The 22494-nt window shown below is 52.7% G+C and overlaps 11 protein-coding genes across 11 annotated transcripts; 6 read left to right on the top strand and 5 right to left on the bottom strand.

Annotated features, from left to right (window-relative positions):
* Positions 1-51: 51 nt before the first annotated feature.
* On the bottom strand, positions 52-783 carry BU25DRAFT_162393 (uncharacterized protein). Its single transcript, XM_033700736.1, has 3 exons — positions 584-783; positions 444-533; positions 52-394 (listed from the first exon to the last, which is right to left on the bottom strand). The coding sequence occupies exons 1-3, from the start codon at positions 630-632 to the stop codon at positions 237-239; spliced, it is 297 nt and encodes a 98-aa protein (XP_033558344.1). The 5' UTR covers positions 633-783; the 3' UTR covers positions 52-236.
* A 1494-nt stretch (positions 784-2277) lies between these two features.
* BU25DRAFT_162389 (uncharacterized protein) lies at positions 2278-2881 on the top strand. Its single transcript, XM_033700735.1, has 2 exons — positions 2278-2771; positions 2817-2881. Exon 1 carries the CDS (start codon positions 2405-2407, stop codon positions 2696-2698), a length of 294 nt encoding a protein of 97 aa, XP_033558343.1. The 5' UTR covers positions 2278-2404; the 3' UTR covers positions 2699-2771; positions 2817-2881.
* BU25DRAFT_348595 (glycoside hydrolase family 76 protein) lies at positions 2867-3969 on the top strand (the record flags this gene model as incomplete). Its single annotated transcript, XM_033703206.1, has 2 exons — positions 2867-2997; positions 3048-3969. 2 exons carry the CDS (start codon positions 2867-2869, stop codon positions 3967-3969), a joined length of 1053 nt encoding a protein of 350 aa, XP_033558342.1.
* A 2075-nt stretch (positions 3970-6044) lies between these two features.
* BU25DRAFT_424252 (uncharacterized protein) lies at positions 6045-6902 on the top strand (the record flags this gene model as incomplete). Its single annotated transcript, XM_033708270.1, has 2 exons — positions 6045-6104; positions 6426-6902. 2 exons carry the CDS (start codon positions 6045-6047, stop codon positions 6900-6902), a joined length of 537 nt encoding a protein of 178 aa, XP_033558341.1.
* A 428-nt stretch (positions 6903-7330) lies between these two features.
* Positions 7331-8653, bottom strand: BU25DRAFT_348666 (uncharacterized protein; the record flags this gene model as incomplete). Its single annotated transcript, XM_033703213.1, has 1 exon — positions 7331-8653. One exon carries the CDS (start codon positions 8651-8653, stop codon positions 7331-7333), a length of 1323 nt encoding a protein of 440 aa, XP_033558340.1.
* Positions 8654-9163: 510 nt separating this feature from the next.
* On the bottom strand, positions 9164-10081 carry BU25DRAFT_310781 (uncharacterized protein; the record flags this gene model as incomplete). The annotated part of the gene is made up of 1 exon (XM_033702125.1): positions 9164-10081. A coding segment is annotated over one exon (918 nt), but the record flags the coding sequence as incomplete, so codon positions are not given.
* Positions 10082-11581: 1500 nt separating this feature from the next.
* BU25DRAFT_348601 (uncharacterized protein) lies at positions 11582-13084 on the bottom strand (the record flags this gene model as incomplete). Its single annotated transcript, XM_033703207.1, has 3 exons — positions 11582-12315; positions 12372-12807; positions 12902-13084. The coding sequence occupies 3 exons, from the start codon at positions 13082-13084 to the stop codon at positions 11582-11584; spliced, it is 1353 nt and encodes a 450-aa protein (XP_033558338.1).
* Positions 13085-14238: 1154 nt separating this feature from the next.
* Positions 14239-15363, top strand: BU25DRAFT_162217 (uncharacterized protein). The gene is made up of 3 exons (XM_033700734.1): positions 14239-14678; positions 14831-15066; positions 15129-15363. The coding sequence occupies exons 1-3, from the start codon at positions 14357-14359 to the stop codon at positions 15201-15203; spliced, it is 633 nt and encodes a 210-aa protein (XP_033558337.1). The 5' UTR covers positions 14239-14356; the 3' UTR covers positions 15204-15363.
* A 2311-nt stretch (positions 15364-17674) lies between these two features.
* Positions 17675-19162, top strand: BU25DRAFT_413714 (uncharacterized protein). The gene has a single exon (XM_033707102.1). It carries the CDS (start codon positions 17908-17910, stop codon positions 18742-18744), a length of 837 nt encoding a protein of 278 aa, XP_033558336.1. The 5' UTR covers positions 17675-17907; the 3' UTR covers positions 18745-19162.
* Positions 19163-19296: 134 nt separating this feature from the next.
* On the top strand, positions 19297-19644 carry BU25DRAFT_461335 (uncharacterized protein; the record flags this gene model as incomplete). The annotated part of the gene is made up of 3 exons (XM_033710433.1): positions 19297-19416; positions 19513-19523; positions 19569-19644. The coding sequence occupies 3 exons, from the start codon at positions 19297-19299 to the stop codon at positions 19642-19644; spliced, it is 207 nt and encodes a 68-aa protein (XP_033558335.1).
* Positions 19645-20381: 737 nt separating this feature from the next.
* On the bottom strand, positions 20382-21018 carry BU25DRAFT_461334 (uncharacterized protein; the record flags this gene model as incomplete). Its single annotated transcript, XM_033710432.1, has 4 exons — positions 20382-20678; positions 20732-20810; positions 20861-20904; positions 20953-21018. 4 exons carry the CDS (start codon positions 21016-21018, stop codon positions 20382-20384), a joined length of 486 nt encoding a protein of 161 aa, XP_033558334.1.
* Positions 21019-22494: the final 1476 nt, after the last annotated feature.

Raw genomic sequence — 22494 nt, 5'->3', positions numbered from 1 at the left:
ACAGAATGATCAGGACTAGGCACCAGCTGACAGAGTACAGGTCACTGCAGCCAGCTTGAGTAGTTGACAGTCGATCATCAACATCACTAGCGTCGCAATGCATAATCACAGTCACAAAGAGCAAGGTGTCTAGTTCAAATGTTCATTTCATTCGTATCGTAGGGTATAATGATGTCCGTCCGGCATTTAAAGCCACATGGAAGGTTTGAGTCGTAACAGAGCTACCGCAGGGTTCTCTACTGCTTGTTGCCACCGAGGGCGTTCTGAACGGAGGAAGCAGCGTTGCTCAGACCGTCCTGAGCCTGCTTGAGGACACCCTCGCCCTGGTTGGAGGTTTCGTCGGAGCCGCTGCGAGTAGCATCGCCAAGCTTCTGGCCGGTAGACTTCTGGCCCTCTGCAATGAAGTCAGTGTGTGTTGGAAGAGGTGGAGTGGAAGGACTGACCAGGCTGGACGGCACCGGCAATGCGGTCACCAGCACCGGAGACGTTCTCACCGATCTTGTCGGTGGTGGACTTCTGGGAGTCGGGAGTGACTGGACGATGGGTCAGTGTCTTGTTGGGCGACGAGGCTAGTGGTGCTCACCCTTTTCAGAAGCCTGCTCGCCGAGACCCTTGCGGAGGTTGTCAGACATGTTGATTGTGGGTTGGTGGTTTGATTTAGTGGTAGAAGTTGAAGTTTGTAGTTGAGAGTTGAAGAGTGCGTTGATGATTGACACTTTGAGCAGCGCAGCGAGGTCTCTTAAGTAGGCATTCTCATCTGCTCCTTACCACCTACGAAATTCGCACGTCACTGTTTGCTTGATCGTAGTGAGAGAAGGTGCAATTCGACACCATCCCAGCCGCGGCAGGCTCACTGCAGTGGCAGGGTTACTGCCACAAGGCAGCAGTTGAGCTCACTTGTAAGGATGTCTGATAGGGCATAGCTCCTACGACAGTCACGATTGGTCGATCATATAGCAAGCATTAGCGTGATTGATGGGGATTTGACAGAAATTCCATGGCGGTTCCGTCATTTCTAGGCACATGTTCAGAGCGCGGTCCGCTGTTGCATGGCGAGGACCCCACCTCTGCGCCTGGACTGTTTACGCGACCCCTCAGACCCTACGTCACCGCATACAAGAAAGCGCGCACCGCAGCTCGGAAGTCGCGACCGGGTGCAATGCGTCATTGTGGGTTCGGTTCTTCACGCTTCACGCGGCTCGACCTCAACGTGGCAGGAGAGCACAAGATCACAGCAGCGGGTTCGGCTTGGTGGGTAGGCTTGTTGCACGAGCTCTGCTTCGACCACCGCTTGCGTTCGGCTTTGGCTCGACTATGTTCATTGCTCGCCTTGCGCGGCAAAGCAGCCGAAGGACCTCAGAACACTCATGGGGAGTACTCCACAACACCTCTGTTCCTCTCCGCCCTCCATCATCAGGATAAGATGAATCTCTGCCGTCAACGCCCGCTTTTCATCTCATCATGACCCGGCAGTCCCATGGACGTAATATTCCAGCAACGGCAGCTTCTTGCAGATCGTCACATCACTCATCTGCGTATCCAGGCGTTGTGCTCCTCGACAATTCGTCGAAATGAAAGCCTGCTATCAAAGCACTGCCTCTCTGCAAGGCCAAAGGTTGACTCTAGCATAAGAAGATTACCTTTGTGTTATCTGACATTCAGATTCGTAGGAAGATGCTGCGGAGATGACAAGGCACCCCGCAACTGGCCTTGAAAATGGCAACAAACGATACGACCTCTGACTTCTTTATGTTGTCTCAGCCGACCACTACAGTCATGCGCCTCGCTGCGATCATCCAAGGCCTGATCTAACATGTGCGATCGATAGAAGCAATTCTGCTAGGATGAATCAAGACCTGCGTGCTCGCGCGAAAGAGCTGCTGCAATCGGAGACCTCGTCGACCCAGCATACCTTGTGCTTTCAGAACTCGCGTCTGCAACGTTCTTCGCCCAGAAGTCCATACCTGTAATCACAAATTGGCCCTTCATCTGGCACACTCCTTCTTTGGCGCCAACCCTTGGTAAGCTTTTGGTGTTCGGGCTGGCGCTTAGCTGAGACCTTGCTGTCTCGCCTTGCGGCCTCCATTCTGAGGCTGTGGAGGCACAGGAGAGACCTTTCACAAGCCACGTTCCAGGGTTCCTGGACCATTCCGCTTCTTGCCTAAGTCATGTTGCGACCCAATGATTTTCCGGCCCGTCAAACGTTGACGCCAATCAGGGTCCACCATCAACTTATTTCCGTATTAGAAACCTCTTTGACATGTGTTTCAGAACATCATATGAAGCCCATCCTTGACAACAGCCGCATCGTCGTCCACGATAGGGCCCACGTCGGTCAGGCTCCAACATCACTCATCTTGCTGACTGTTACCACCATGTCGCAATCACCGTTGTCAATTGGCAGATGGTCATGGCAAAACCGACTAGCTTGCCTAAGATCATCGCCCGCATGATCCTCATCATCTCACTCATGGCGAAGTCGCCTTGCTGGCAGTGCCACAAGCTCTCAGTCACACTGGGCAGGGATCGGAAGTTTGAGCATGCTGTAGAGCTCATGGTTACAACACGCATCATTGCCAAGCCTATCAGATTTGTTTCTATAGGGCCTTGTGCTGAGTGTAGTATACAGCTAGCACTATTATCTAACAAATATGTGAAAGGCTGGCGCCGAGCATGTTTCTGGGTCCAAAATGCCTAGCCTTACGGCACTCGTTTCGTTTTGGCACGTTCATGGCGTTTCCTGGGAACATAAAACAAAGGACATCCCTCAGGTATGGCGCCTTCATAGGCATCAAGTAACGCTGAACTCTCTACAGACGCAGCTTCCATCGACTTCCTTCTTCTGCACGCATCACCACGTTTTACTATGAAGTACATCCCTTCACTGACTGTTGTGTTCCTGTTGTTGGACACAGCATATGCCGACTACGCAAGCGATGCGGAGTCCGCTATCAAGCTGCTTCAGGACAAATGGTATAACACAGAGACCGGCTTATGGTAAAGTGATCTCCTTCAATAATGCTACCTTCACTGACATCATTGCAAAGGGATGATATGTGGTGGCAGTCCGGCAACATTGTAGAGACCATCGCCAAATTCGGCAAACAGGACGTACACTTCAAGCAAGCAGCAATCGACATCATCTCCAATACATACGATAAGTCACCAAATCAGAAGGGCTACAACAACTGGAAGAATGACTTTTACGACGATGAAGGCTGGTGGGCTATGGGCTGGATAGCCTCATACGACTTAACCGGCGATGTCAAATATCTCGACACCGCCAAAAATCTCTTTGAAGACATGACCGGCGGTTGGACGACACCTTGCAAAGGCGGTATCTGGTGGAACAAGCCCAAGGAATCCATCGCATCCATATCCAACGAGCTTTTCCTCGCCGTTGGCGCATCCCTGGCCAACCGTGTCTCGGCCGAGGAGAAAGCCGACTATCAGAACTGGGCGCAGATGGAATGGGACTGGTTCTACAACTCCGGTGTCATCAACGGCGACAAACTCATCAATGACGGCGTCGATCAGACATCTTGCCAGAACGATGGGAAGACAACTTGGACGTACAACCAGGGCGTTGTACTCACCGGTCTTTCTGAACTAGCTAGAGCGAAAGGCGATGGCGATCTGATTCGCCATGCCAATGAACTCGCCAACGCCTCAATGAGTAAACTGAGCGATAATGGCATCTTGAACGAGCCAGTTGATCACCCGCTGGATCAGCAGGGTGCTATGTTCAAAGGCGCATACGTCAGAGGGCTGTCCACGCTAAATGAGAACGAGGGCCAGCAAGCATACACTGACTTCCTGAAGAAGAACGCTGATTCGGCGCTGGCGAATGCTAGGAACGGTGATGGTGTTATCAGGGATAGGTGGCAGGGTGGATCGGATGGGTCCAATGCGGCGAGTCATGCGGCGGGTATCGATGTGCTGGTTGCTGCTGCGCAGGCTTCGACTTGAGGGTGGTTGTGGGTCATGACGGTGTTGTATCTCGGAGGTCGAATCGTTGCTTTTTGCGAGACGTTGTGGACACCACGAGGGTGGTTCTATCGAGGCAGTGCTCCGATTGGGTCTAACGACGGATGGATTCCATGGGGTAAGTTGGTGTGTTGTCTTGTTGTTGTTTGTTCGCGCCTTTTGCACCTTATACCCTTTTTGCCATGATCGTTACTTTTTTACTGTTTCATATATAACCGTCATGAATGCTACATTATCTTAGAGCTTCCAGTCAAGTGCGTTGTCTCCTGCATAGCGATGCTCGAAATTTCTCAGTCGTTGCGGCAAGTCTCTGCATTATGCTGATGAAGTCTACCTATTCGCTACGGCCGAGTGGGAAGCAATCTATCTTGTCTCACTCTATCAGCGCAACGACAGGGCGACGTATCTACCGCCTCGGCATGACCTTCAATCCTCGCTCAGGATACCAGAAGAGAATCGATGCTTTGCAGAACTTACTCGAGCAACCAGCGGTGCAGTCTTCCTATATCAGTAAGCCGCCCGACACGTGCAACGTATTGACATCATATCTCAAATACATCGCACGCGACAAGAGCAGATGGGGAAGAGTGAGTCGGCGCGTGCCGAACATGGCTCAGATTAGGTTAGAGATTGGATGTCATCCCCAGCAGTGCAGTGTCGATCCGGGGTTAAACAGTCGCATGACTAGAACGCAGGGCTGGTTGGGTCAGTAGGGTATGGCGATCGCCTACCAATGAGCTTCTCGGCCGAAACTACTAAAGTAAAGGTGCGTTCTTGCATACAAGTTAGAGAGGTCTTGACTTGGGCAGATTTGGACTGCCAGGCGACCTCAGTTTGTGGATTGCCCTCCTGGGCTGTTGGACTGCCACTTGGGATCGTAGACTGCCCCTTTTGCCTGCCACGCGAGTCTGTATACGTCCTCCTTCGCTTGTCACACAAGAGTTGTCTGGACTGTCGTGGGGCTCACATGGAATCTATGGAGTATCGATGGGACTCGCTCACTCTATCTTGAAGCCCGAACGCGTGTCCATGGACCCCAGCCGCACTTGGCCACCCCACGGTGGAGTCCAATAACACTTGGTGGACCGCGCATCTGGGTTCGACAGACTTCACTTGGCTACTACAGATGATCCATGTCCAGATGCGCTGAGTGTATAGAACTTTTGTCACTACGTGGCTGAAGTTACATGATATTTTATTGTAGAAGGCATTGCCCGGGAGCAATTGCACTTACCTCTGAGCGGAGAACTCCTGCACAAGAACATCACCGAACAACAACACAGATAGCAATGCAATCATTGACCACAGCCTCCGACCGACACTGCTCACGCAGTAACAACTTTAGTCTACCCCAACAGCCCTTTGACTCGAACACGGCTCTCCACAAATAGGCCCACTCTGCTTTAGCAATTTTGATGGTTATTGATGAGAGTGGTGACGTGAACTGTTCATTGAGTACTACGGGAAAGAGCGAATATCTACAGTACAAGGGCACGGACGCTGACCAACGAGTTGGCCATTGAGAGCGCCTGCTGCGCGGACAGATACTCTGTCAAACACGTAAAGAAATGATAAGTCACCTCAAACCGCCACCTTATCGCATTGCCCGGAGGATCATGCTCCTTCCCGTCAAAGAGTCGCATAGCACAACCAGCGAATAGCATCAATGCGACGAATGGCGCACGTTGCAGCTACCCTCACCGCTTCGCTCTGGACAGTTATCCATCACATGGCCCAAGGTGAACCTATTTGCAGTTGACCGACTCAGTTACAAGCCTTGCTGCCTTCGAAGTAGCAAGCCTCTTTGCTAATAAGAAGTACTATTTGCACATTTGCGCTCCAACTAACTTATCCAAACTACAACACAAGCTATGTCATACAAGACGAGCAATTTTCTCAACACCCAGGTGAGCCCGGGTGCCTCGTTCAACTTCTATCTATTCTGACAGCACGATAACTGACTTTGGACTTCCTCCAAGCGCAGTACGGCGAGATTGATCGCGCGAACAAAAGAAAGCTATTGCACGATACTATGCAGCCGCCGGGAGAAGGACAGAATGGACAAGAAGAAGCTCGTTCTTACGAACGAGGAGGTGGAGGAGAAGATCAAGAACAAGGTGGAAATTATCATGAGGCTGTTGGATGATTAATAGGTGGCGTAGGTCTCTGGAGGTCGTCAATTCGGCCACTGGCGCTCATGCGCGAGAGCATGGCAGGAGTAGAGCAGGAGGTGCATGGGTTTGCAATGCAGTCGCATGACCGTGGCTGTTGATTGAAGTCTCAGTGCAGATAATCAGGCAAAGTCTTAGGTACTATGAGCAATCACTGACAGGTCGAATGCGGCGTACATTATTTAATCGAAACTCACGTTCACCTCACCATTTCCGCACAGCCGCTTCCTGCTCTCTTCGGTTCACAACCGCTCCACCCTTTCCCAGCCGCATCAACACCACCACAAACTACGAAGCTTGCTCATATCGACGAAACACGGCCAAAGACCCATAATCCAAGATGTTGTCACCGCGGTCAACACTCGAACATCTCGCCACACCTACGAGGCGTTGATGCCAATGGATTACGAGTATACCACTACATCCACAGTCTGCGTTCCACCCCAGTCATCTTCTCCACTAATCACTCGACAGCTTTCTCTCGACGAACGTATAACCCTTGGCCTCAGCCAGTGGCGTCCTACGAACGGGCACGCCACCATCGAACAGCTCAAGGCGGACATTGAAGTCCCCAAAAGGGCGTACAAGCGAGAGATCGAAGACAAGAAGGCGAGCCAGGGCGAGCTCGAGAAATGTAAACGGGTTCTTGGTACGACAGTAGTTTGCAATATTCATGCTGTTCTGTTGTTTGTTGCATATGTGGGGTTGAAGGGTATCCGAGAGGCAAGGAAGGGTCATTTGTGAACAGGCATACTAGTGGAAGGCGAGGAACCCGCGATTAAATTAGGATTCGGGATGGGCATTGAGAAACTTCGGAATCAGCTGAAAGGAAATGGCGACGCTAAAGGCACTTCATACGTACGAGATGAGGTCCTACGTCATCGGTTAATGGCGGGCTGGCTGAGGGTGGGGACGTTCGACAACGAAGGAGAAGCGCGAGCGGTACAAGGAGCTGTTGAGTGACTCCAAGCACGCTTATGCTGAGATGTTTGGGGCGCCAATTTAGTGTGCCGGCAGAAGGATGGGCTGGGAGGCTGTGCTTAAGACGATAGTGAGGGGGTTTGGGTAAAGCAACGGTCGCAGATGGGAGCTGGAAAAAGCTTAGGCATACGGCACACGAGCCGCGACTGAAGAATGTCACTTCAATTCATCTCTCTACCTAACTTCCTGACCTACTCCCAGTCTTTCCACACTCTCTCCAACTGCTTCAGCTCCTCCCTCGCCCTCTCATACCCCCTACTCCCCTTCTCCTGCCCAGCCAACCACTGCAAAACGCCCCTCCTCTCCTTCGCCAATAAAATCTCCTTCCTCTTCCGCTCCAGCACCTTGCGCTCAAGATACTTGAAGTCCCCCTCCTTCGCAGACACGTCCCAGACTTTGCGCATCCTTGGACTGTAGAGAGAACAACTGCTGCCCAGCTCCAGATCCTCATTGGGTACAAGCTGGATACTCTTATTGACCAAGCGCGGTAGCGAGCTGCTCTTCGCAGCAACAGCCGGCCAGATGACTTCATCGTAGCACTCCTCGCAGACCGTGAACTCTGGAAGTTCGGGGATGAAATGCCACGCCTTCCGCACAAAGGCTTTGTTCCTCGCACACTCGCCCTTGAATGCGTTCTCACGCGCCATTTTGATGAACTTTGACATGTTTGGTCGTTGGCCAGTAGACTGCGCTTCAGCGTCTATCTCGACGAGGAGGTCGAGGTACTTCGGGAAGCGGCGCGAAGACACACGGAGGCTGCAGGTATGTTTCTCGGGACTGTAGGTCGAGGCGGGCGGCAGACGTACGAAATATCCGCGGACGGTGGGAAACAGAACCTCCAACATCTTGACATCCGCCGCGCAAACAGCGAAGTTGGCGACGTGCAGTCCATCGCGCTGGTCGGCTATGCCATACCAGGACACGCGGTCGGCGCTGAGTTCACGGTCGCCGGGACAGGGACGGTCTGAGCCTGAGATGTCGGCGAGTGCGTAGAGCAGATCGATGGACTGGCGGCGTTGCTTGATGGTTAGAAGCCAGGCGAGACGCATCCATGCGCTGCTGAAGTCACAGAAACGCTCCGTGGGTCGTTCATAGCGGCGAGTCTGTGAGAAGTGGTGAGCGAAGGGTGTGTCTGCGAATAGGCCATCATAACAGGAGGGGCAGATGTCGAAGTTGCGGTAGCCGGGGAAAGAGTACCAGTCGTCGTATCTGTCGGTCGCAGTGGGCCTTGAGCAGTTTGGGAGGGGCCTGTCGAGGAGAGCGGCGGTCCTGCTGGATCTGGTTCGGCCTTCAGTGCTGTGCTTTGAGTCGACACTATTCGATCTGCTTCTTCTCACGCGTGGTGCTTCTTCCGGCCTTGGCGTCCTGGGTCTTCCAGACCGCTCTCGGAATCCATCACCCTGGCGAGGCGAGTTGGGTATTGAAGGCGAGGCAACTCGCGGCGCATCTCTGAAGACCTGTCGTGAAGACGAAACAGCCGAGTGGTCGAATTGGTAGTGCTCCTCTCCCGGCATCCAGACATCGGCATGGTGATCCTCCACCGGATAGGGTAGAGGGTTGCTAGGCCTAACTGGTGATGGGCTCTGGATGTCGACTCGTGGAGGCGGGATCTGTATTGTCTCGTGTCTACCGAACCGTGAAGGCGGCCTCGAGCGGTCGTTGGCACTGACAGGTGGGTAGGTCGAGTGCCAGTCTGCTTCAGTGATCGGTACCTGGCGAGGAGAAGGAGGACTAATTACAGTCGACCATGCCAATGGCGAAGCTGGTCGAGTCGCATTGCCTCGTGATGAGGGTCTGGATCCAGGAGGTGACTCGCGCAGTCGTGGTGGCAACTTTGGCGAGGGCGCACCGTGGAGCGGTGAGCTTGGACGACTTGATGGACGAGGGCTGTTGGCATACGCGGTATCCACATGAGCAGGCCTCGACTTCCTCTTCTCGCTGTTGACTGAAGAAGAGGAAGAGCGAGGAGACTGGTAGTGAGAGCTCTCCTTAGATGAGCCTGACGAGGTGTCATACCCTGTGCGTGCAGTTGGCGGTCGCTGTGTGGAATCGCGCCTTGTTGGTTCAGGTTTAGGCTGGCTCTCTCGCAGCTTCGTTCTTAGATCCTCCTTCTGAGAGTCGCTCTTCACAAAGCTGTACCGCGCAGGCTTTCGCTCATTCGTCCGTAGATGCGTCATGCTCTCTCCCTCCGATGCAGAGTCGTCGAAAACATCGTTCTTGGCCGACTGTGGAGCTGATCGAGCAAACGAGTCCCGGCGTGTGCGTACTGGTATCGATTTCGATGGCCTGGCATTCTGGTCCTTCTGTTCGTCCCACGCATCTCGACTGGCAGCGGACCTAGGTTTGCTTGTGTTGGCAGGCGTGATAGGCTCAGGCGAGAGCATGAATCCCGCAGATGCAGGCGCAGTGGACTCTTTCTGCGGCGTGTAAGAGTAGGGCGTCGAGACCCGTTTCGTGAACAGGATTGGATCACTCTCCACGTCGGTCTTCAGGTGAGGCATGTTCCCTCGCTCAGCGAAGCTCTTCCTCCGCGCTCCGTCCGCACTAGGTGCTGCATTGAGGCCGCTATCGCCAGAGCCAGGCACGAGGACATAGCGTCGTTCATCCTGGTCGGGTTGTTTGGGTTGTTCAATCTCATCCAGCAGATGTTCCTGATCGACAGTGCCCCGCGTGTTGATCGGCGGCTCACCCTCCTCCGAACCCACCACCAAAGATGCCTCTTTCTTTGCAGCAACGCTCTCATCCTCGACGGCTGGTGATGGAGGCCATGTGGCTTTACGGGTGCTTGTGCGGTGTCGAGGAAGTGCAGCGGATCTCCATGTTTCGTGGGCGTAGGAGTCGTAGTAGGATGAGGAAGGGTAGCTGTTCACGTTGCCCCGCATAGTTGGCTTCTCGCGCGGAGCGGACGGTTGTGCATAGCGTGAGGTGTATGCGTCTGAGTCGCGAGGTCGCGAAGGGTACGCATCATGGCGGGGGCGGTAGTAGCGGTCGTGGTCGGTGTAAGACATGTAAGAGAGGACTAGGTCAGGCGATGTGGTGAGACTGATCTCGCGTGCGCATGTAGGGCGTTGGCGAACAAGAGATGAAGAGAGAGCGAACAGGGATCAAGCAACCGGTGTGGTATAGTTTATATTGTAGAGAATATTCTAGGGGAGCGCAGGACGCGTAGGATTACATAGCGGGGCAATCTTTCGAATGTTGAATCGCCAGTGACGCATCTTCTGCTCCTCGCCTTGCGCTGACCGGGCGGGAGTTCCACCTTCCCAACATGCGCCAAGCACAAACTGGCAAGGCGTCCTTGCTAACCGAGCTTAGCGACAGTCTAGCTTGTGTTCCTGGATGTCTTCCACCGCCAGTTTGTGAGGCTCTGAGATGTTGAAGTGCAGGCAACTTGGAGATTTCGAGCATTTTTTGCTCTTGTTCGCCTGGAATGGTGTGCCGTATGTACCCACTTCACAGCGTGTTCATTCTGAGGCCTCTCTGAGTCAGTCTGCTAGTCCTGCGTGATTCTGTCATTTCCAACACCGTCCCTGCATGGTTGCACTGATCATGCTGGTGTAACTTTCGCTACCACAGACACCACACTTCACATTACACCAGTGTTAAGCTTAAGAGCAGTACCATCCTTCATCTGAGACCCTCAAAAACAGCTTTCTCAGCTTTTGCTGCTTGTCTCGATCCTACTCGTGTCCAAATTGTATGGTGTTGATGCTTGGTACCACAGCGGCTGCCTACGAAAAGACGGTAAAGGGTTCCTGAGAACCCCATCCGTGCACCGCAAGGGCACTGCAAGTGCACTGCACAGCCACCACATCACTGCACCACGCAAAGCCCGACAAAGAGCCGCATTGCCGGTCAATCCACTGGGGCAAGTCCTTGCTTGCTTGTTCTCACTGTCACCTTGCGAGTGAGGTGACAAGGCGGATCTCACGGCTGCGCTGTCGGCTTCGTATGCTGTTGAGCGCCGAAGGTCCGTTGAGCTGCGCAAAGGGTGCTGCGATAAAGCTGTGATAGCCTGTCGTTCTCCATTGCTTTTGGGTGGCTGCCCGGTTCAGCTTCACTCACTGGGTGTTGTGCTCGGCGCTGCACTCGATGTTGCGCACGGATGGTCACGAAGAGGCGGTGATCGAGATGCAGAATAGTGACATTTTGGCGTACACGCTATCAAGACAGAATGCCTCGCACGGCCGTAAATAACAAAACGAAACTGTGCAATCTGTAGATACCGCCGTTTCGGCTACATCATGTACACAATCCACCAGACGCCGACACATAAGATTCCACGTTACACAGAATGTTACCTCCTACACATCGAACGAACTGTGTACAAGTATCAGGGTATATCGCACTAAACATGGTTTAAGCAGCCAGATATGGCGCTGCGTCGCGGGAACGGTAAAATGGCGTTAAGAAGGTAAGGGGCGTTTAGACATCAATGGCGCTTAGAAGAAGTTGCCAGCGGGGACGGCGCAGAAGATGCCAACCGTAACACCGCCGATAATGAGTGAGCCCAGAATGGCCTGGATGAAGATGGTATCCTGGATCTGGCGAAGAGCAGGCTCCTGGATCCAGACTTCGCGATCGAAGATCTTGCGAACGACGTTGCGCTTCTCGTACTTTGCAACCCACGGCTCGTCTTCCCACGAGTTGCTGGATGCGTGTGAGCCGAGGGTGTCGGCGGAGTCCATCTTCGCATCGTAGCCTTGTGGCTCGTCGTCTGAGGTGAACAGCTCCCAAGGTCGCAAGTGGCGGTGGTGCATGCCGTGGAGGACAACGCACATACCTTTCCAGGCAGCGATGAGCGTGGAAATGCCGATGACGAAGCCGATTAGGGAGAGAGCCCTCCAAGCACGACCAGCGCTGCTCAGAGTGAGGATAATAGCGACAATGAGACCAGCGACGATGCCGCCGATACCCAATCCGCGCGCAAAGATGACACGAGGGCGGTTGCCGTTGCAGATGGTCCAGCGGATGAAGTTGGGGTGAGCCTGGCAACGGAGCGACCACTCAACGGTGGTGATGACGTCCTTGAATGCAGATGGGTGGGTGGTGTTCTGCAAAGCGTGAAGCAGCGCAGTGCGCTCCTTGGAGGAGAGGTTGAGCTGACGAGAGCCGCCATCGGCGATGTATATCGAGATGATGCGGTTAACCTCCTCGCGGTATGGCTGAACGGTTACTGTTGTGCATGAGCATTTGGTTCCTAAAAGAGAAGAGAAAGTCAGTAAAACTCACAAGGCTTCCATTTGAGCCCCGCATTCTCAAACGCACCTGCAGCACGTTCAGAGTGGTTCACTTTGCCAGTAGTCATGCTCTCATCGTACGAATCGAACGACTCCTCCCGGCGGTGCAAATCACTTGTTGGCGTGTGCGGTGGTGTGAAGAATGGGTTATTGCTGTTGCTCTTGTCGCTGTGCTTCACAGTCTTCTCGCTGGCAAAGTCAGTGCCCTCCAAAATGACAGATGCCTCTGGGTGCGTCTTCTTGGTGACGAGCTTGGGCACCTCGCCGTTAGTCTTGTCGTCATGCCACTCGGGCGACAGAACCTTCTCGCTCCCAGGTAGCTCATTGAAGCGCTTGCTGTAGTCGCGGTACCAGAGGAAGAACTGTAGGTTCTCGGCTGACAGCTCGATGTACTTCAAGAAGTTCATGAAGTCACGGACAGTGCAAGGCTACACGTGGTCAGCATTGCACGACAGTCAGAACTTTAAGCACCACAGATTGCGGGAGTGGCTAAGTCATAATACGAGACATGGGAAAACTTACAGGACAGACGCCACCGGCGATGATTCGGTCGAAGGAGAGCGCCTCAGGAATGCCATAGGACATGCCACTGCTACCAGAGCGGACAGACTCATGGATGGACAATTGCTTGTGCTCGCCGGTCACTGACTCACTGGATGAGCCGGACTGCCTCTGAGGGCGGCGGTAGGTGAGGTTGTAGACCATGGCGTAGAGAAAGTGGTGTGTTGTGGGCTGATGTTTGGGTGACGACACGGCTGGGTCGCGTGCGGGCGTGAGGTGAGGCAGGAACGACTCCTGTTAAACAACCACAACGAGGTCCGTGAGGGGGTTCGATATATGCAATTCCAGTAACCTGGGCGAACGATGGGATCGATAGCGAGCTGACTATAAGCCACGCGAGCTGGCGGGAAGATCGTTGTAGACTAGATTGATACGGACGGGCCTCCGCTGTGAGTGATGGGAGTGCACTGGCGTTCTGGTGGGGAGGAGAAGGACTGGGCACATAAGGCGGAGAGCAAAGCGTGGCTGGAGCCGAATATAAATACACGAGAGGAACTACAGAAAGCACTGTGCCTGGTCTCGAAGCGAAAGATCATGGCGGCGTTCTAGCAACCGCAGAGGAAGTTGCACCTGCCTCTACCGGCGGCGGTTCCCCAATCGGGTTACGATGCATGGCAAGTCAACGCCCGTGGTTGCACATGGGATCCTCGAGGTCGCCGAGCAGCAGGCGCGCCGCGTAACAGCTCCAAACGACGTTGGCTAGCTTAACGCGCCCACGAACTTCGTTTCTTGTTCAGGATATGCAGATTGTGGATGGAGCTGAAGTCCAATCCCCGTCGCGCGTGCATGCATAAGCCTCGGCAATCGGAGCACGGTACACGCCGATCTCCCCAGCTCATCCCCCATCGAGGCAGGCGCTGATTGCAAAATGCAAATCTCTTTCCCCTAGCGACACAGCTCGCGCGAGTTCAAGACGAACCGTGGCGCTACCGGACTGCTTGTCAGTCTGACTCGGCAACAAACCGAGATGAAGACTCGACAAAGAGCCGTTGTATCTCGGGCTCAACGTTCGCAAGTGCGCAAGTGCGTGGAGAAAAGGCTTGAATGCGAGATGACGAGCGATGACATGAAACTGCAGGGTGTTGTTCTTACTGCTGCAATCGGCGACTGCCAGCAAAGAATGACGTTCTTTCAGACAGCCACACTTCGGACAAGATGCAAATCCATGCTGCCCGGACATGGATCCGAGGTCGCTCTCCCATGATTAGAGCCAGGATGCAAGTGTCCGCTGTTGGTGACTAGACGGTCCTCGAAATTACCCATGAAAGCTACCAAACTATGTTTTTGATTGGTTTAAGCAAGGTTTATTTCGAGAGCGATCGTCTGGTACGGCTTCACCACGTTGTGAACTTGTGAATTGCGTTGCTTTCGGCTGTTCATGAGTCGCAATTGCTGTCTGCGAGAAGAGAAAGGCCGATGACGATCTGGCAAGGTCCGGACACCCTGCACAGGACTCAATGGAAGGCTGCAGCACGGGAAAAAGCGACTGTGCCGCTGACGCCTTCATACAGTCTTATCTCGCTTATACTTGACAGCGGCATCAACGCTAGCATGCGGGAACCACAGCGCCTCCACCTCACGGAGCTCGCCCCCTCCAATCGATGGCAGTTCACTAAGAAATCGAGACAGAGATTGATTGAAGGAGAAATTGGACACGGGAAACTCGCTCAGGGGCCGCGACATGTGAACGGGACAATTGTGGTTCCTGAAATTCATCATGAATGCCGCCTCTGGTCATGTGAGTGAGCACCTCACCGACACAGACAGAATTGGGACATCGTGAAAGTTGGTCGCAAAGTCATATAACAAGTGATAGACGTTCACTACTGCAACTTTTGCCTATCGATACTGCACTATCTGTGTCAGATCACACAACTGACAGCTTACAAGCTTTGTTCACGACTCAAACTTTGCCGATGCGTGCCGTGCAGTGCAGCAGTTCACCCAAAACACGCAAAAAGTCGCTGCTCTCGCTCTCACAGACCATCAACTGCCCCTTCCTCCCTCGTGGCAGCAAGAACTGCAAGTCACTCACATGTATCTGTCTGCGACACCGGTTTTCGATCTGCCGTCACAAATCTTTGCGACTCATGACCATGCAGAAGTCGAAAAGACGTAGAACGCCAGTGCGTGGCTAAGATCGAACCATTCCTAGGCGCAAATCTGGTCTGGTGCTGATTGGCTGCAGTCTTTGGATACTTTCAGAACCAATTTTAGGACCGTGCAAGCCCGTCTCCAGTTCGCTGCAGGTGAGTTTGGTTGACTGAAGCAAGAAAAGCGGCCAGGGGTGATAACGAGACACCGACGATCGCAGCGGTCTGGCGACGACCGTGTGTTGCACGAGGTGATGCTTCTTTGAGCCGCGAGTGGCGATCAAGAGGTTGTGTGACATTCGGGTGGGCTTCTGGATGGGAAAAGTAAGGACGGTATGAAGATGCGCCTCCACCCTGGAGTGTTCCACGAACTTTTGACTTCAACCACCGGGTAGTACATTTCGAAAGCTATTGTTTCATCAAACGAAAACAACTTGTTGGTTAATGACTTTCGAGTTCAAACTGAGGGAGTATTGAAGGTAAGGTTTGATGTACAAATGGACCAACATGTATCTGCCTTTGCGGAAGGCCCCTTTCCTATCACGAAGCAGTTGTATCTCATCCTACTTCCATCTTTGCCAATCTCTCTGCCGATCTTATCTCTGTAACATCGAGTTCCGTATCTTTGCCTTCCATAACCCCAAGTCTTCGTAGCTTCTCTCTGATTCTTGCAAGATCCACGATATTATCGTCGTCTTTTTCCATCTGGAGTAAGTTGCCAACCCCCACCTGTCTCATGGTTTTGTCCTTTCTGATACGCCTCTTGAAGGCCCTCAATTGCTTTTGAACGCATTATTCTACGGCAAAATCGATCTGCACGGAACCTTGCCAACGGTCCGAGGTGCACGATGCTCCGTTGGAGGCGCTCTCCCACATACTCATCGTGTCGCGGCGGTGCCAATCTTGTGCCAAGTTCTTTGAACCGAAATTCCATGCCACTTGATGACGGCCGTGTTGAATGTCCAGTCTTTTGACAAGTCCCTCATCAAGCCATGACCCTGGTCACCAATCTCTCTATATAGATATCGAGTACATGGCCGAGGACGGTAGTTCCAAGGAATCTCGGTTGGCTGCTGTAGCTTTGTAACTCTCGATCCAGCATCCAGTCTTTGGCGATTCTTGTCATCGTGCTCTCGTCCGCTACGAGTTCAATATTGTTGCGGTATCGGTCGGTCTGTACAAGGTCTGACTGTACCCCTGACAGACTACCCTAGTCTAGTGTATGACCGGTCACTGGCCTGAGGTCAGGTATATAGTCGTCATCTCCCAGCTAGATAGCAATTTAGCGCAGTATTTCATCGACCCGATAGTCCTACATTATCGTTTACCATAGCTATCAGTATTTTACAGCGGCCCATGCCGCAACAAATATCAATGCTCGCAAGGTGGAGTGCATGTAGCTGCCCCAGAGGCTCAAGCAGACAATCAACCTGCTTCTTGTACACTCCCTCTTGCCGGTCACGCTCCCTCTCAGCCACTTCAGGATAATGCAGCATACACCTGAGAGGTATGGGTACCTCTGGTAGTGCCAGTCGCACTCGATGGGTGGTAATGCGAATGAGACCTTCGGGCTGATGACCGATCTTCCTGAAAGAGTTGAAGGCACCGCAAAACTTCACGCAGCCGAGATGACGAAGTTCTTCTCTTGCTTCCACCTCTTCTTCTGGACAGTCACCATTTCGTTTCCCCGGTTCATCCATGCTAACGTCGTCTAGGTACATTCGCAGCTGCCTCCTGCCCTCACTGTCCATCTCCTCTCTCAGCTGTCGGCTTGACAACCGGGGTCCGGCATACTTTTGGTAGCCATTGAAGGGTGGCAAGACGATGTGAGTATATCTCGAGGCGAACATCGTGCGTGAGGAGGCGTATCAGAAACGAGCTGGGATAAGACTTGGTCATTTTGCACGTAAGATTGGACTTTTGTAAATGCTGACAATGATGTGGTTAAATCGTAATGTAGTTGCTTAAGAGTTCTGATCAGGTGTTTATCGTTGAGCGAGGTTGCACGCCTGAATCCCCAGGTAGTAGGGCTGTAAATCGCCAGGTGGTAGGGCAGTAGGCCGAGAAGTGTAGAGCCCTTAAAGGAGCTGGAAGAAAGCGCGTTGGAGATGCCAGTTGAGCCGAAAGTTTGTTGTTAAGAGCCTAGAAGTGTAATTCTGGATCTCAAGACGGCACTGCAAGCGTAGCTCATTGATGTGGAAACCGTGTCCAGGTCAGGATACGTAGCAAAGCGTGAGAACAAATCTTCTGTTCTGTTAGGCTTCCATTGTGTAGACCTCCAGCGGGTCCAGACCTGAATATGGTAGAGTAACAAAGCGGCGATGCTGCACATGGTGTTGTTCACACCCGGCGTTGGCCGCCGCCCACTCGCCGGCACCAACAAATTTCTGCTCTCCTTCACACCAGCCATTATCGTCACCAGCTACAGACCACTGCATCGAAACATGCCTCGTCAAATTACCAGACATGCAAAGTTTTCCATGTCGCTGGCGCATGCACATGGAAACGCGGGCATTGAGCGGTTGGAGCCCGCCATCTCTCCTCACCGGACTTGATTGGACATTGCCACAGCCTCAAGTGTCTGGTGACCAATGCACTGATTGCATATGATTTATCGCTCACCCAAACAGCATTCAAAATCCCCAAACATATTCAAACTTCTGTAAACCTTTGTTCAAAACTTTGACAATGAGACACAAGTTGAATGTTACTTCGCAGCTAAGACAGCTTGCCCACCAGATAGTATGAAGCTTACAAACAGGTGCCATACAAAGATACATTACAGCCCTATACAGCGTCCTCAATCGCTATCCAATTTCCAACACTAGAACTTTCAAAAGCAGCGCAGCTTTCATTCGTACGAATTTAGCAAAGATGGCGTCCCAACATCTGACTCCGTATCAGCCTTCCACGCACAGCCTCACACAAACCCCACAACTGGAGTACGAAGTGTCGCATCATCAGGATTGCGGCCAGGATAAGCTCCTCGTGATGAAAATCGGTACCTTCCCGACACTCCAGGACGCTCAAGACGCTGCTCAAACCCTTCTCAGGTCGGTGCTCGACTGCTACATATCGGAAGGGTGGAGTGGTTACTACTGCAATGACATCGACCTTGAGTACAAGGGTTTGATCACAGGACTGGTCGGCGAACAAGAGTATGAGTGCTTGAGCGAGGTCCACATTTATGCCAGAGAGAAGTCGTATGTGCCGTTCCAAGGTCAACTGGATGGTATCGGCGAACTGTGGAAGCAGGAATCTGGACGTGATCCAATTAATGCCAGTCTAATCTCGAACAAAAGCCACAGCGACGTCAACACACTCTCTGCAACCAACAGGCCAACCTCTTCACGCCCGACGAATGCTTTTATGCAGCCACAGAAGGACACCAACTCATACGATAGACAAACACACTCGACAAGGAGGACGGAAAGCTTCTCTCAAACTCTTCCACTGTATCCAGATCGTCCAAGCTCCTTTGTTCCCCGCCCATCTGCACCGTATGATCAGCTCATGAACTTCTCCACTTGGCAACATACTCCTCCTACCATGGAAGAGGCTGCAAATGCCGGACACTTGCGAGGGAATTTCAAGTCATGCCGGCACGGTAAGCACAGACACGGTCCCAGACGATCGAGAAGAAGACGCGGGGCTGATGCGTCGCAGGCAATGCTCTTGGAGGAGGTTACGACATCGGTGAACCCTATCTAGGTCGGAGACATTCATCGATCGACTTGCTGTCGGAAAACAAGCAGTTCCAATACACCGTTGAGGAATACTAGGGAGAATTTCGGTACAAGTGTAATAGAGGTCTGTCTGGAGCGTTGAATTTGGGCGTTAGACTTGAGGTCTTGTGGTTAAAGGGTTGTAGTAGTTGGGCGTCAAAAGAGGGGCGATGCACAGGGTCAAGAGCATTTACGGAACAGAGCCAATGACTGTATGTTTTCAAACTCTACGTCGTGGTACATCAGGGCTCAGGGTTCCTAGTTAAGGAAGAGAACAGTGTGTCTGCTCACTGATTGCCCCTTTGAGTTGTTGTACTATTGGCAGTTAAAGTCACATGGTGACGACTGTCACGGTACGCACCCAACGTCTGTGCAAGCACTAACTTCTGAGCGACTCAAAAACTTGTCCGTTCCCATCTCTTCCTTTTCATTCTTCACATCTCACACCAGTTTCTTAACCGCAATCTCAAAAGTAAGTTTCCGATTCACATCTTTGAGTATCCCGGGGCTCAACTTTGCAGGAAACCCAACCTTCACCATGTTCGCCAAACTCTTCGCCCTCTTCGCGATCGCTGGCATGGCTGCTGCCGCTGTCGTGCCTGTAGACATCTGCAACGGGCAGACTTACCGCTGCGACGGTACCCTCAACACAATCGAGGTCTGTAGCCCATCCATTGGATGGCGTCTCCAGGCCAAGTGCGGAGGCCCTACTTGCGCACCCAAGGACGGTGTACCGCATTGCCATGACCAATAGGTCATCGTCAAGTAAGATATGAAGACCTCCAGGATGAGCAAGGGCTGATATTGTAGACCTCCACGGCCGATCGAGGACATGGACGTCAAGTCTGTTGGAGCTGATCGGGAGCACGGTGTGAGTACGGAGTAGATTGGACAGGGATCGATTATCTAAACCGAAGCTTGGATCCAGATACTCGAGCAACCATTCAATTTGCCAACTATTTGCAATCATAATCTGGGTGATAAGCGGCTGAGTGCTCTGAGGTACCTTCTAGGTCTCTTTGGGTCCTTGAGCTTTGACAGTTGACAACAGAGATTTTGCGATTTGAACTTGCATGCAAACCTCCGGCTACCTCCAAGGCTGTATGGGATGCAGTTTTCTAGCACGGCGTTAGTACTCCAGATGGGTCAGGCACATCTCACAGGTACTTACCACTGTGCAGAACGCTGTTCAGCGAGATTGTTACCAGAGACGCTGGCCAGAGACAGAAAGATGGGTAGACCTTGAATCATCTAGTCAGACTAGCCGAACCGAAGCCCATCAGATTTGTGGATAGAACAAGAAGGATTTGGTAAGCCTGAATTCGTCAGTGAAGTAACAAGGGGCATCATCATACAAAGGCTTACGAAAGACTTTTCATAGTGCTGGCCAAAGTATTTATCCATCCACTAGGTGAAGGTAATGTATCTCGAAATCGGTAGTGTTTTACCTACACTTGCCATGGTTGAGATGAGCATATGCTTTTTCTTGTTGAAGGCACGTAGGTTGAGTCTACGGCGCACACCGAACAATGTGAAGCCAATATCAGGGAGGCCCTTCTCAGCAGCCTTGCTAACCGGGTAGGCCAGCAGTTGTACAATCTCAGCGCGGAGGAAGATAGACGGCTAACGTACGCTGAATAGTTGGTTGATGAAGGCAACGAAGACGACGAAGAGAAACCCGATGACCCAAGAGTGAATGGTCGACACAGGAAGATTGACTTCGTCTTGAGGACCGTCGACAACGCACATTTCTGCATACGGACTATTGGTCGTGAGCAGTGAGATTCCGACTTTTACTCTTGAGATCTCTCGCTCGTAGCCCTCGGGGTTTGTAGCCATCTCTTCATGAGTCTGGAAAGCTTTGAGCCGCTCTGGAAAGTTGGGGTCGAGAGTATGTTCAAAGACTAGGGTATCGACAGCCTAGGAGAGTTACAGGTGACAACACATGGACAATGTTTAAGGAGGTATCATACGCGGCGCGTTTCCTCAAGAGTGAGCCTCCACGGGTGGTCTCTAGCCACGAGGACTTCTTCTGCGGTCGCGTTGAGCTGTCTGCGATTCTTTCAACTAATCTGTCTTGAGATTTCCTGGAAGCTCTTTACCTTGCTACTTCGTCCACCGAGAACTTCTCATCGAAGCTCTCCTTCTGTTGCTACGTCAGCCGGGTGCCTGCCATATGGCAATGTTAGCAGACCTGAGGCACAGAGGCCACAGTCACGGCGTCGACCGCATCTCCCGTTTTCATGTTAAGGTCTTTCATCTTTGCAACCAGAAGGTAGAGAAGATGAGTTGTCCACGATTGCCAGACGACCGTCCAGGCGGAGTTGCGGACAGGTGAGCTTTACGCATAGCACTGAGCGGAAAATCTGCCGATATTGCACTGTAACTCAGCAGCCCCGAGGAATCGAATACCGAAGATACCGACACCGTGGGATGACACCAAGAACTGCAACCACCTGCTGTTCCGTGCGCCATCGTCAGGCTCTGGGAATATCTCGTGTCGACCCTCAAAGCGAACATGAACGACGACAAGAGATACGATTCATTATCAGCCGCGGCAGAGCTCGCGGTTCCCAACATTGAGAAAACGGCGAGCAAGGCTGGTGCTTCTGATTGTAGCGACAGCCACTTTGTTGATAGTGCTATGCTACAGCAGGCTTAACGAGGACACCGGTGCTCCCGCACAACAAAACGTCGTTGGGAAAAGGCTGGACAAATGTCGTAAGATATCTGCGCATAAGGAGCGCGGAAACAAATCGTCTACTGCGCGCCTCGCCCGCCCAAGTGCTGATTGATGCGGGTGTGTTGGTAGCGCTGGCAGTCAGGAAGAATAGTAAGGTGCATGGGCTTGCTAGGGAGGCAAGGTGGGTGGGGAAGTTTGCTGGGCTGGATGATGGGAAGCCTGTTAAACTTTTTTCGAGCAACTTCGATAGGATCTTAGGATGGGAGAGGAGGGAAAGGAGTTTGTGTTGTGGGATGGCAATCCACTCCAAGGCGAAGGCAGTGTGGGTACCAGTGTCACAGATGAGGGCAGGATGGGGGATTATCTACCGGACGTCAAGGGCACGTTACTAGCAACATGGTGTCTTCATATCGACTACCACTCTTCTGCAACTGCATCAAGAGCTTGCGTTGAAAACATCACCACCACAAGGTCCTCGTCTCGCTTACACGCGCCTTCACTTCACACTCACACAATCTTCCACCACAGCCGACACACAAAAACCATCCTCCACCTCACAATGCCTTCCAAAGGCTACTCTCCCGACTGGCTTGGACCCGACCACGACAAGAACACTATGGCGCACCATCCGCGAGCTTCGATCGGCGCTGCCAACTGAGCGAGCGCGCAGGGACGAGCGCGTCAGCATCTGCGGCACAGCAAACTGCAGCCATTCCAAGTGCGGCGCCATTATCGCCCAGAAATCCCGCTCACTGGACAGATGCGCAAGTCGCTCGCGGCAATGGAAAATCCGAAAAGAGTGCTACAGGGAGAAATACGAGCAAGCGGATTCGTGGGTGCAAGAGGGAGGATACCGCGATGCGTGCTCAGACCAGATGATCGAGGACCTTGAGGATAGGACTATGGGCGCTGGAGGATGGGGTCGAGGCGCAAGAGGAAGAGCTCAAGGCAGGGGATGAGAGGACCAAGGTCTTGGAGAAGCAGACAAAGGGAGTGAGCAAGGGTGTGTAGATGATGAGGAAGGTGGGGGGGGGGGGGGGAAGTGCTGAGGGA

This window comes from Macroventuria anomochaeta (assembly GCF_010093625.1).
Source record: "Macroventuria anomochaeta strain CBS 525.71 unplaced genomic scaffold BU25scaffold_32, whole genome shotgun sequence".
In the NCBI taxonomy this organism is placed as follows: domain Eukaryota; kingdom Fungi; phylum Ascomycota; class Dothideomycetes; order Pleosporales; family Didymellaceae; genus Macroventuria; species Macroventuria anomochaeta.
The sequence above is the reverse complement of the archived record's forward strand: the minus strand, read 5'-3'. Positions and strand labels throughout refer to the sequence as shown.